General features: G+C 45.0%; 1 protein-coding gene across 1 annotated transcript in view; it reads left to right on the top strand.

Annotated features, from left to right (window-relative positions):
- SLC24A2 (solute carrier family 24 member 2) overlaps positions 1-14,413 on the top strand; it is a 126,889-nt gene that overhangs the window by 70,324 nt on the left and 42,152 nt on the right. Inside the window, exon 2 of the mRNA XM_056848201.1 lies at positions 1,747-1,855. Coding sequence (XP_056704179.1) covers positions 1,747-1,855 — 109 coding nt within the window. The remainder of the gene's footprint in view (positions 1-1,746; positions 1,856-14,413) is intronic.

A 14,413-nucleotide genomic window follows, 5' to 3' on the forward strand; every position in this document is an offset into this window, starting at 1 on the left:
TGATCGCCTTGGCAATTAGACTCTATGGCATTTAAGTCCCTCCCCTGCCAAACCCCACCCTCCTCAGGCTCCGCCCCAAAATTATCCCGCCGATAGCGAAGAGGGACCTGGCAACCCTAGTTATTTGCAGTTAGGGTTGCCAACTCTGGTTTGGGAAATAATCCTGAGATTTGGGGGTGGTGCCTAGGGAGGGAGGAGTTTAGAGAGGGAATGATATAGAATTTCTCTCCAAAACAGCCATTTCCTCCAGTAGAACTGATCACTGTAGTCTGGAGATCATTTGTAATTCTAGCAAAACTCCAGCCTAGGGTTGCCAGGTCCCCCCTCTCATCCGGCTCAATGCGGCTCTTCCAGTTGTAAACCGGAAGTGACATGACGCGGTGGGCAGGCGCACATGCCCATGTTGCCCACCAACCCTCAGCTGGTCGGTGGCAGCCAGGTGGATTGGCGGGGGTTTGCCGACCGCCACCTGGCACTTGGCAACCCTACTCCAGCCCCCCACCTGGAGGTTGGCAACCTTAATTTGCTAAATGTAGTTCATTTTTGCAAGCCACTGCAACTGGTAATAATTTTCTAAGCTGATTTACAAAACATTATGTCTGTTAAGTGATTGTAAAATTGTACAGCTGTATATTGTATCATAATGAAGCCCTCCCATGGTTCCCCTTTTTTAGGATAGATTTGGACCTCAGGTCCAGATCCAGGTTGATCTGACTACAAAATACACACCCATCCTAATAGTTCTTGATGGCTCACATGTATTCATTTAGTCCAACATTCTAATCAGTACCCCATTCAGAATTCACAGCTGCTAGGTATCATGAGAAGTGTTTTCCCACCATGCTGTGTTACAAGCAGAGCAGTGAGTAAGTAAATCACTAGCTATGGGAACAACGTACTAATAGTCTGCAGCCTCTCCTGCAGCTCTTGTGTATGCTCATGGCAGCATTCAGGGCCTAACAGGGAACATACAATGGCACGTTTGTCTCAGCACTGTTTGTCCCAGGGCATACAAATGAGGCGCTGTGACATGATAGACCGAAGACAATAGATTTTCTCTGGGCCAAATTTGGGGGCTGTGTTGTTTCCTGGATGTTTGGAAGACAGTGGGTAAAATAATCCAGGTTCCTCAAATTATCACCCTGCCTATGTCTAGTTGTAATTATTTAAAATCCTTTATTAAAATGATAAAATTATCAAGTTATATCTGGTACAAATTATCACCCTGCCCATGTCTAGTTGTAATTCCTTTATTAAAAATCCCTTATTAAAATGATGCCCACGAATTGTGACCCAGAGTCTGAAAATCTATTATCCTGAAATTATGGAAACCTGTAAAGTATTAATGTTTATTTGTTTACTTCATTTATAACTTGCCTGTCTTCCCAGTCATGCTCCTCTCCTCCATCTTACCCTCACAACAACCCTGTTAGGTTGCGAATGTGTGACTCACCCCTGGGCACCCAGAAATCTTCCTTGGCAGAGTAGGGATTTGAACGTGGGTCTCCCAGACCCTAGGTCAACGCTGTAACCACTACACAGCACTTGCTGTAATGCAATGCTGTTATTTATAATACTACTTATAATAGTGCTTATAAAATCAATCTCATTGCAAGCTGAGTCTTTTGTCTCTCTTGATGTATGAAGAAAACATTTGTTTTTCTGTACAAATCACGGCCTCCTAATGCATGAAACAAATCTATTTTCAGAAAATCATTCTTTCTTTTGTCTTTTTTTCTCCCTTAGACTAAGCCGCGTCTCCAGCGGGGTGGCAGTTCTGCATCTTTGCACAATAGTCTAATGAGGAACAGCATTTTCCAGCTTATGATTCATACCCTTGACCCACTTGCAGAAGGTATCACTAACTTCTTTTATGCTTCCACATTACTTTTTCCTCTGTCTCTCAGATTAATTCTTCCAAATTATCTTCAGCAGTGTATGCCTCTTCTCTCCTATTTTCTGTACGCATGGGTCACAAAAGCCTGCAAGTGCATACCTTCTGTTCATAAGGCTTGCTCACTTATAAAGCCCATGACACAGAAAGACTTGACCTCAGTCAGGAAAGGGCAGGTTAGAAATCAAATAAATAAATAAATGCCTGTTTTGATATAGGCTGCTTAATTTATAGCTATTCCTTCAGCTATATTCAAATAAATAAGTGTAAATGTTTGTTTGTGTGTGTGGATGTGTGCATGTTCTGGTGGCATAGCTTAGCTTACCTGCAGGTAAACATGTATTCTGCAATAATGCTTGAATTTGCAAGGCTAACATTTCTAGAACAATGTGAAGAAGGAAACAGTCATTTACTACTCATTATGTAGACAGGTCTGATAATTTCCAAACTCAAGTGACTGCAAAAATTCAAGTGACACTCAGTGGCTTGGGAGCCACATGGGGCTCTTTGACATGCTACTTGTGGCTCTTCTGAGACTTTTCCCCAACATGGCACCTGCCCCATATTTCAAGAAAATGGACAAGACCCTTTCTTGGTGAGGCTTGTGGTTGGCATGTGGTTTCCACCTTGAACCAGCTGCTGCCAGAGGAAGAGGTAAGCTATGAGCCTCTCTGAGATGCAGTCGTCATACCTGGGAATGGAAGTAAATGTGGCTCTTTTGGTTGACAGTAATTGTGAACGTGGCTCTCCATGAGCCAAGGAGTAAGTATCACCGCTTTGTGCCATTAACACAAGGAAACCAGGTTCCACTTGAAACCCATTTTGTTCCAATTTAATAATGTAACATATCCACATTTTTTCTGAAACAGAGATCCCATCTTCTTATTTTTATTTTCAATAATGCAAGTTAACAGTGAGCAATGCAAAGGGGGAAAATGCTTCTCTTACATCATCAAGACTTGATTCAGATGCATCTGTTGTATATGTGATGTTTTGAATATGCTACCAGAAATAATCAAGGTTCCCTAGGCACTGATAAAACTACATCACTGTTAGAGGAAGACCACAGTTCAATCACCATGTGCATCAATAGACTAAAAAGCACTAAAACACTGCGGACCTATTTGAGTGGACATGATGATTTCTGCCCATGGAGCACAAATTTCTCACACATGATTCCAAGCATGATTCCAAGCATCCCTCCTGAAATGCTGCTCATTGAGACAAGGGGTTCTCAGGAACAGCATTTCAGGGCGCATTTTGGGTTGCGGCAGAAGGGAGGCAAGAAACTTCTGCTCCATGGACAGATGTAAATGCTCCAGTCGATCAAAGCCTTTAACTGGTATGCTGTGATTTACAGCCAGGCTATTCCTTGACTGAAAGTGAGCTATGCCTGTGGAAACACCATCCATTTTTAAAAGTTTTCTCAAAGGAAAGAGAATGAGACAAATGTTCAGAGAGAGGCAGTGAACAGGCAGAAAAATAGTAGAGAAGAGAGGAGATAAAATAACAGAGAGCAGGTAAAATATGCAAAACAAGAAGGCATGTTACTATTCAGACTGCAGTTTAACTCACAGGTAGATGTGTCTGGTTGTCAATTCTCAAGGCAGTTGGGCCAACTTCAGACCCAATTTTGCCTGATTGTGTACTCAAAAAACATGCCTGATCCAGCCTTGAAAATCTGTATGCTTGGAATCATGTTACACACTAGGAATACTTAGCCCTGAAAGTAATGTGGGTTTATCACTTTATTTGAATCATTTCTATGTAAATAAAGTAAGATATATTGAAAATATCACCATATCCCAAAATCCTGGAAAGCTCTTTCTGGCCTATGGATTTCAATGATACAACAGAGTTGCACACAAATCATCTACTGATACCTGTTGTAAGTATTCAGAGACACTTTTTAGTTTATATTTTATATATATATTTATATATATGGGAAAAGAGGGGGAAACTGGAATAACAAACATTAAAGAATATGTACACACCATTCAAAACAAAACAGTTAATTTTTTATTTTTTATTTAGAAATAAATATGTACAAAATGTAAACCTCTTATTAAGTAATACACTCCAATATATATAATACCTATCCAGCATAAATCTCAGTGTGACAAGCAAGCAAACAGAATATAAATTGTTACCATGTAAGCCAGCCATTCTCTTCAGTTCAACATAGAAAAGTTTCTGCCAACCTTGATACAGTAAAAGAACTAGAGGCCCCTTGCCCGTCTTCTGGTCGGCTTTTGGATCTCTTCAGGCGGCTTTCAGAGGCCAATATGGACAGGATCCTGTTAGCTGTGAGGCCTACCACTTGCCTCCTGGACCTATGCCCTTCCTGCCTGGTCAAGGCCAGTTGGGATGAGGTACGGGCATCCCTGGGAGAAATTATCAATATGTCCCTGAGTTCAGGGATTTTCCCTGGGGCTTTGAAAGAGGCAGTGGTACAACCACTTTTTAAAAAAACATCGTTAGACCCGAGGGATCTTTCCAACTACCGCCTGGCGTCAAATCTTTCGTACCTGGGTAAGGTAGTTGAGCCTGACCTGGATGGCCCAGGCTAGCCTGATCTCGTCAGATCTCAGAAGCTAAGCAGGGTCAGCCCTGGTTAGTATTTGGATGGGAGACCACCAAGGAAGGCCAGGGTTGCTGCTCAGAGGAAGGCACTGGCAAACCACCTCTGTTAGTCTCTTGCCATGAAAACCCCAAAAGGGGTCGCCATAAGTCGGCTGTGACTTGAAGGCACTTTACACACACACAAGGTAGTTGAGAGAGTGGTCTCTGAGCAGCAACAGGTGTTTCTGGATGATACATCACCACTGGACCCATTCCAGTCAGGCTTCCACCTTGGCCATGGTACAGAGATGGCTACTGGTCGCCCTCACAGACGATCTCCGTTGACAACTGGATCAAGGCAGGTTGGGGCTGCTGATACATGTCAGCAGCCTTCAACATGGTTGATCATGATCTTCTTGACCACCACCTTGCCGACTCTGGAATTCGGGGCACAGCCTGTCAATGGTTGCTTTCCTTCCTACAGGGTTGGAAACAAAGGTGCAATCCTCTCTCCCATGTTGTTTAACATCTATATGCACTCCCTTGCCCAGCTTGTCCGGAGTTTCGGGCTGGATGTCATCAATATGCTGATGACATCCAGCTTTATCTGTTGATGGAGAGCCATCCGGATTGTGCCCTAGACACACTGACCAGGTGCTTGGACGCCGCGACTGAATGGGAGAAGAAAAGCCGCCTAAATCTGAATCCGGCGAACATGGAGGTATTGTGGCATGGTCGGGGCAGCTCGGGAGTGGGATGCGGGCTCCCAATTCTTGATGGCATCTGCACTTGCTGTCAAGAGTCTGGGTGTGATCCTTGATGCTTCCTTATCTATGGAGGCTCAGGTCACAGCCATGGTCAAGGCAGCATTTTTCCAACTCTGCCGGGCTCGGCAGCTGGTGCCTTACCTCTTCCGCCTGGATCTAGCCATGGTCATCTATGTGATGGTGACCTCTAGGCTAGATTTCTACAACTCAGTCTAAGTAGGGCTGCCATTGAGACTGATCCGAAGGCTCCAGCTGAGGCTCCTTATGGGGACCTCACTCCATGAATACATACAGCCAGTGCTCTGACAGCAGCACTGGCTCCAGCTGGAGTATCAGATCAAGTTTAAGGTGCTGGTTTTGACCTTTACAGCCTTACGCAGTCTGGGACCCTCGTATCTTTGGGACTGCCTCCCCTGCTACACCCCCTGAAAGACATTATGTTCAATTGATAACCACTTCTTGGTGGTCCTCGGCCCTAAAAGTGTGTGTGTGTCCTCTACAAGAGCCAGAGATTTTTTGCCCCTGGCTCCGGCCTGGTGGAATGCTCTGCCTAGTAATATCAGGGCCCAGTGGGACCTCAAAGAGTTCCACAGGGCCTGTAAGAGCTATTCTACCAGGCCTATAACTAAGGGCAGCCACAGGTGTTATCAATGCTGGCCTCCTTATTCCCCCCCCCAAGTTTTCTGTAATGTAGTGCTTTGTTCTAGAGGGGTCTGTCTGCCTGTCTGTTGTGACGCAGCGGGTGCTATATGAATTGTGCACCATCTGTGGTTTTAATAATTTATGTGTACTTTATTTTTTTTAATGTTTTATTGATGTATGTGTGTGTGTATGAATGATTTCTTTTGTTATCCCCCCTCCCCCCAAGCCTGGCCTTGGCTGGGGAGGGTAGGCTAGAAATTTAAATAATAAAATTAAAAAATGCAAAACATATCATATTAGCATGATTTCAACATCATGAATTATACATACAAACCAAAGCATCTCCTTACTACTACCCAGACTAGGGTTGCCAGCCTCCAGGTGATGCCTGGAGATCTCCCACTATTACAACTGATCTCCAGGCAACAGAGATCAATTCGCCTGGAGAAAGTGGCAACTTTGGGAGATGAACTCTATAGCATTATATTCCATTGCAGTTTTTCTCCTCGCTAAACCCCACCTTCCTCGGGCTCCACCCCAAAAATCTCCAGGTATTTCTCAACCCAGAGCTGGCAACCCTAACCCAGACCTTACTCATCAGGAAGACTTACTACGATACTCATAAGAGAATTACACAGTTCTCGGCTCAGAGGGACAAAGGGCATCTTCAGAATGGGTGTTTCCTTTTTCCTCTTTGCTCGGGAGGCAGGATTTAATATTTAAATTTTCCTTGACTACTGAGGGTAAATGCCCCCTGAAGCCAGTTCTATTTCCTGCCTTATCGGGAGAGCAGCCTCTAAGCAGCTCTCAGCTCAAGGAGAACAAAATTTTTACTCTTATTCCTTATTTATTCCTATCTATTCTTTCCTATACCTAAATTTCACATCTATATTTTCTGTACTTTTTCTATCTTAGATAGAAGGCTAAAAAAAAAAAAAAAATTCTTCCCGCCAAAACAAGATGGCGGATCGGCAAGAAGACGATTATATCGCCTCAGCCGATTTGGACCCTAGCCTACTAACAGCTATGCCGGGTCCTTCTGAACCCTCCACCAGTCAACCAGTTGACTCGGGGGTTAAAAATAAAAATAAAAACGGCTCAAGCGGCGGAGGCAGCGGCAAGCGCAAGAGGGTCGTCTCGACCAGCGGCAAGCGCGCTAAACGCCTCATAGACGCCGCCCGGCTTACAGGCGCTCCGAAAAGAAGCGGACGAGTTCCTGCAGCGGCTAGCGCCACGGAGATTACAGCGGCTCTTGCCGCTCCTCCGGTGCAGCAACTTCCAGGGGAGAAGCAGCTGGCTGGCGGCTCGCCTTTGCCTTCTACCGCTTCGTCCTATGGCGGCTCGCCTTTAGTGCAAGGACGTGAAGCGGCTGCGGAGACACCGGCTACCGGTAGGATTCCTCCCCCCCTGTTTCAAGATGGCGGGCTAGCTTTTCTTAGAGCGGAGCTTTCAGCTCTTATTAAAGATGCCTTCACAGAAGGCTTGAGAGCAGCCCAACCCCCCCCCCTCCTCCAATCTATCCCCAGCCCTCCTCAGCCATGGAAGCCCAGACATTGCAGGACTATACGTCCTTGGGTGCCCGTCCAAAACAAACAAGTGCTGGCAGTACTTACCTTGGGGACGGCAAGTGGCCTACTAAGGCGGCCCTAAAAGACACTTCAGCTCAGCAGGCTATGCAAGGGGAGGAGGGAGATGACTCCATGTCTGAAAGAGAGGAGGGCGAGTTCAGTTCGGATGGGGAAGACATAATTGAACAACCAAAACAGTCTAGAGTGTTTAACGCTGAGGAATTTCCTCTGCTATTGTCTAAAACCCTAGCAGCCCTTGATCTTTCAGATGACGCTGACACTGCAAACACTCAAAGAAAAAAGGGGATGAAAGAATTCTTTCATGTGCATGACATTCCAGACAAGGTGATACCTGTACCTGATTATTTCCTATCACTCATTAAGTCAGAATGGGAGAAACCAATGGGTTCAAAACAGTTCCCTGTAACATCAAAAAAGTTTTATAATGTAGATCAGGCCACCTCAGAAATGCTCAAGGTACCCCCGGTGGAAGCTCCGGTCACTACACTACATACTTCAGACACAGTCACTGAAGAGGGACAGGCATTGATCAGAGATCCTGCTGATAGAAAGGCAGAGTTGGCATGCAAAAAGTCACATGAGGCCTCAGCCCTGGCAATTAAGGCCTCGGTTACATCTGCTCTGGTGTCAAGAGCAGCAATTATCTGGGCCAGAAAATTGACTCAGATTATTCCTCAGGAGGAAAAACAGGCTTGTGAAGGTGTCTCTAGAATTCTAAGAGCTGTCTCCTTCCTGGCAGACTCTACCTTAGACACCATGGCTTACGCTGCCAGAGCTTTCGCTACCTCAGCCGCAGCTAGAAGAGCCTTATGGCTTCGCCCTTGGTCGGTGGAGCACCGGTCAAAGTCAGTCCTCATGGGCTATCCATATCAAGGAAAACGCCTATTTGGAGACAAATTAGATACCATCCTAGTGGAGACTAAAGATAAAAAGCAAGCCTTACCCAAGTCTCTTCACAAAGATTTTAAAAGCTCCTCCAATTCTACCAATTTTCGATCTTACTATACTCTCCAAAAATTCAGACCTGACCAACGCAGAAATCAATGGGGTCAAAACTATCAGTGGAGACAAAAGCGTACGTCCTTTCGGAGAGGAGGTAGATTCAATAGGAATTCAAAATTCTCCTCCTTTCAAAGTGACAAGGGGAATAAACCTGGACAACAGTCCAAACAGTGACGCTGACCTGCTGCCTGTGGGGGGCAGGCTCAGTCACTTTCATCCACAGTGGTTGACCCCTCATGTAGACCTGTGGGTTCAAAACATAATACTTCAGGGATACCAAATAGAGTTCTCTCACATACCTACAGACAGACTTCAGATATCACCAACATCCAAGAACAAACAAAAAATACAAAGAACTTCAGAAGCGATACAACATCTAGTAGACATCAAAGCGATAGAGATAGTGCCTCCTTCGGAACGCTCATTGGGAATCTATTCAGTATTCTTCACCATTCCCAAAACAGATGGGGGATGGCGGGCCATCCTAGATCTGAAGTTTCTGAACAGATTCATCCCATTGAGACGCTTCCGAATGGAGACACTGAAGTCAGTTTCAGAGGCATTGAGACCAATGGACTTTCTAACATCCACAGACCTCACCGAAGCGTACCTACATATCCTCATTTATCCACAACATCGACGCTTTCTGAGGTTCCTCTATCAAGGAATGCACTACCAATTCAGAGCCCTCCCCTTCGGGTTAACTTCCGCCCCAAGGGTATTCACCAAAGTACTGGTTACTTTGGTGGCAGAATTACGCAAGGAGGGCATACGCATTCATCCCTACTTAGACGACATTCTGGTATGTGCAGATTCCATACAGCAAAGTCTACAACACACAAAACAAGTAGTAGAAAAATTGACAAGCCATGGCTTCCTAATCAATCACAAGAAGAGCAAGTTAACTCCTTCACAACATCTAAAACACTTAGGCGTTCTCATAGACACTCAACAAAACAAACTCTTCCTGACGGAGGACAAGATCACTCTCATATCATCCCTAGCCAAGGCTGCATGCAATTCCAGGGTGTCCAAACTCATGGCTCTCGCCAAGTTACAAGGGCACATGGTAGCTTGCATCCCCACCATACAATGGGCTCGTCTACACTCGAGGCCTCTACAATGGCTACTCAGACCCTATCAAAGGGACATTCAAAGGAAACGAGACATAAACATCCTCCTTCCCAAGGAAGTCAAACACAGTCTACAGTGGTGGGCACAAAGAAACAACCTTTCAAGGGGCCTCCGATTCATTTACCCGATACAAGAGCAAATTTACACGGACGCATGCACGACTGGGTGGGGAGCAACCTTTCACGAGCACATAGCCCAAGGCAATTGGAACCCCCAGGAACAAAAATTACACATAAACGTGTTAGAAATCAGAGCGATATACAAAGCTCTACAAAGCTTCACTCCACTAATCCTAAGAAAGGACATACTGATAAGAACGGACAATGTGGCCGCAAAGGCACATTTGAACAAACGGGGGCTCACGGTCATCAGCCCTACACAAGGAAGCACTGAAAATACTGAATTGGGCAGAAACCAACCTAACCTCACTACAGGCGGAACACATTCAGGGAGTCACGAATGTTCAAGCAGATTGGCTGAGCAGGGAGACAATAAACGAGGCAGAATGGTCCCTTCACCCGGACATATTTCAGCACATCACACAAAGGTTCGGGACACCTCAAATAGATCTATTTGCCTCAAAATCGAACCACCAACTACCCCGGTATTACTCCAGATTTGCACAACAGGGGGCGGAACAGACGGATGCACTAACGGCTCCTTGGCCCAGGGGAATGCTATACGCTTTCCCTCCACTCCCTCTCATACCAAGAGTACTGAGGAGGATAAAAACATTAAATGCACACGTCTTATTCGTAGCCCCTCACTGGCCCAGAAGGCCATGGTTTCCGAGTTTAATTCAAATGTCTCACAACAACTTCTGGAGACTTCCAGACAGACAGGACCTTCTGATACAGGGCCCAGTATGCCATCCCAATCCAGGATGGTACAAAATGACCGTATGGGTATTGAACGGAGGAGACTTTGCAACTTAGGTTACAGTGAGGACATAATTAATACCATCCAGGCTGCACGCAAACCTTCAACTCAAAGAATCTACAATTCTACATGGAAGGCCTTCACTAGGTGGTGCAGACGCAAAGGCTTTAACCCACTCAAACCTAGAACACTTGGCATCCTGTCCTTTTTACAGGAAGGTCAACAGATGGGCTTAGCCACTTCTACACTACACAGGCAATTAGCTTCCATAGCCACCATCGTTCCAAGAGTGGCAGGTTATAAAATATCCAAACATCCTCACATTAAATTATTCTTTAGAGACTTAAGCATCATCAATCCTCCAACAAAACACAGGTTCCCTACTTGGAGCCTGCACACAGTCTTGACAGCACTCACAAAACCCCACTTCGAACCTCTTTCGAAGATAGGGCTCAAATGGCTTAGGATGAAAGTGATATTTTTAACAGCCATAACATCGGCACGTAGAGTCTCAGAAATAGGTGCATTATCTATTCGCCCTGGTCTCATCACCTTCCACAAGGATAAGGTAGTACTCAGACACGATCACTCGTTCTTACCTAAGTGCAATACAAAATTCCACAGAGATCAAGACATAGTTCTGCCCTCATTTTGTCCCAATCCTAAGACTCCAAAGGAAAAGACATGGCATACACTAGATGTAAGGAGGGCCATTCACATTTATATGTCCAGAACAGAAAGTATCAGGACTTCAGAAGCCTTGTTCATTAACATATCACAGCCAAAGAGAGGTAAACCCATGTCAAGAGCTTCTATCAGTCGCACCATCTCATTGTGCATTAAGACAGCTTATAAGGAAAGCAAGCTACCAATACCGGGGGGCATTACTGCACATTCAGTTAGAAGTTCAGCAACTTCCACAGCCTTCGACAGGCAGGCTCCCATAGATGAAATTTGTAAGGCAGCCACGTAGTCGTCGGTGTCTACCTTTGTACGACACTATAAGATGAACCTATACTCATCTTCAGATGCAGCATTCGGCAGATGAGTGTTGCAAAGTATATTACAGGACGTCTAACCCACCCTGGGCGGGGACTGCTCTTGTATGTCCCATTCTGAAGATGCCCTTTGTCCCTCTGAGCCGAGAAAGAGCCTTGGCTACTTACCGTGAAGGCTTCTTCTGCTCAGAGGGACGAAGGGCATCTTGCCCTCCCAGACGTCTGCTTTATTTTCCTATTGTTCTTTACCATAGTTCATTACTACCATTTACACTTAGACCTTAGTCTCGTTAAGACTACTCTAGACTCTCAGCGTCTTTTACTACTAATTGTTTATAACTTACTGATGACTTAAATGTTACAAGTTTTTTTCTCAGTTACCTATATAAGGCTTGGAAAGTTTTTAACTGGCTTCAGGGGGCTACCCTCAGTAGTCAAGGAAAATTTAAATATTAAATCCTGCCTCCCGAGCAAAGAGGAAAAAGGAAACACCCATTCTGAAGATGCCCTTCGTCCCTCTGAGCAGAAGAAGCCTTCACGGTAAGTAGCCAAGGCTCTATCTAGAAAGCTACAGTCAAATAACATTCCCTATTCCAGAATTCACAGAATGGCAACTGAGTTTCTATTTTTTTAATTAATATTCAATACATTATAACAACATAGAACCTACAACTATCGTATATACTTGTGTATATACGCGTATAAGCCGAGGTGCCTAATTTCACCCCCAAAATGGGGGGAAATTAGGCACCTGCGTATAAGCCAAGGGTCGGCTTATACAACGCCCCTGCCACGGGTCGCCCTCCCACTCGGGCCCTCCAGACCCACCCCGACCCCAGCGCCACCCCCTCCCGGGCCCTCCAGACCCACCCCGACCCCAGCGCCACCCTAGGGGGGGAGGGGGAAGAGCCCCTGAACCCTCTACTCACCAAGAGAGTTAGGAGGACGAGGGCCGCTGATCAGCTGGAGGTGGTGGCGGCGGGGCCCTGCCTGCGCGCAGGAAGGCCCTGCTGACCGCTCCCAGGTCGCAGGGAACACATGCAGGCCGGTGGCGGGGGCAGCTGTGGGGCCCTGCCTGCGCGCAGGAAGGCCCCGCTGGCCGCTCCCAGTCCGCAGGGAAGGCGCGTGGGCCGGCGGCGGGGCCCTGCCTGCAAGCAGGAAGGCCCCGCTGGCCACTTCCTGGCTGCAGGGAAGGCGTGCGGGCCAGTGGCAGCGGCAAGTTCCCCCTCCCTCCCCCCTACCGTATTGACCCACGTATAAGCCGTGTTGGATTTTTTCAGCCCTATTTTTGGGCTGAAAAACTCGGCTTATACGCGAGTATATACGGTAATCATCATATTATTGCCAATCAGGTATTACTCACAATAGCTCATTAAATATCTAAGGAGACATTTCTTCACTAGCTTTGTCATTCCAGAACGTTATAAACATGGCCCAGCATTCCATACATTTATTTGAAATATCCAAAGAGTTTCTTACTGCTATGCAGTTTCTTGGCAATAAGTGAAGGTGCCACTTCTCAAAAACATATTAATGTTGCTTGCCATACATGACCTTAACTTCTAGTCGCTCTGAGCCTGGCCTTGGCTAGGGAGAGCAGGATAGTAAATCAAAATAATAAATAAATAAATAAAATATGCTAGTACTGAAACATTTTACTAATTGATTTGCAGGGTTTCCTCACCACCACCACTATGTCTATATTATGAATTTTATAGAAGGACACTTCAGTTGTTGCTAACCAAACAGATACTCTTAATGGAGGAATTAATGCTGTGATTGCAGCAAGGTATTTCCTTAGGTATTTAAAAATTTGAGAGCCCCGTGGCACAGAGTGGTAAGCTGCAGTACTGCAGTCAAAGCTGTGTTCACGACCTCAGTTCAATCCCAATTGAAGTCGGTTTCAGGTATCCGGCTCAAGGTTGACTCAGCCTTCCATCCTTCCGAGGTCGGTAACATGAGTAAAATGATTGTAAAATGAGTACCCAGCTTGCTGGGGGTAAAGTGTTGCTGACTGGAGAAGGCAATGGCAAAACACCCCATAAACATAGTCTGCCTAGTAAACGTCATGATGTGACATCACCTCCATGGGTCAGTAATGAACCAGTCCTTGCACAGGACCTTTAACTTTTTTTAAAAAAAATTAAATTTGAAAATTCATCCCTTTTTCCAGAGGAAACAGAACCTCCCACCTCCCATTCTTGATAAGTGTACAAAGTAGAATGCAATCCTGAGTCCTGAGTCTTCTGAGTCCATTGAAGTCTATGTGATTATAAGGGTATAAATCTGCTTAATTGCGCTGAGAGTATCTTTTTTATTTTAAGCCATCAATTGAACTTAAATCTCAATATGTTTTTGTTAGGAAGCTTTTTAAGAAGTACTGAAGTCATTTTCAGTGCAATTAAACAAATAATTTAATCTTTAAAAATGTGAAAATGATCTTAAAATGTCTCTGGTTTAACAGGAATAAAATATAACAAGGGTGAATGGGTACAAATTCACTCAGGCAGCTAAAGGTATATATCTGGTGGTTCTATTTGTTAATACCTACTGTAAAGGGAAGGAACTGAAACTCAATTACTCCACTCATCAGGGACTCTCATAACAGACTTCTATTTCAAATCTCCAAATGACATAAAATTGCATTTTTAGCTTTCTGTCTGGTACAGCTGAGAAATAAATTGTATTCTAATGGCAGTGATAGCTCCTCTTTATGCAACACTACATGCACTAGGCATACGTGAGCAATTGTTTTAGAATATTGAAGGTACTTTTGTTATGTTGTGTGTTGAAATAATTTGAACAACATTTCCGAAATATGGACTTGAAATATGTTTTCAGTATTTCATTCAAACATTTATATTTAAATCTTCCCTCTGAACAAAGCTGCAACTTCTTACGGGACATACTAAACACTTCCCTTTAAATCTCTAATTCAAGCAGGAG

Source organism: Euleptes europaea, chromosome 4, assembly GCF_029931775.1.
Source record: "Euleptes europaea isolate rEulEur1 chromosome 4, rEulEur1.hap1, whole genome shotgun sequence".
Lineage (NCBI taxonomy): Eukaryota > Metazoa > Chordata > Lepidosauria > Squamata > Sphaerodactylidae > Euleptes > Euleptes europaea.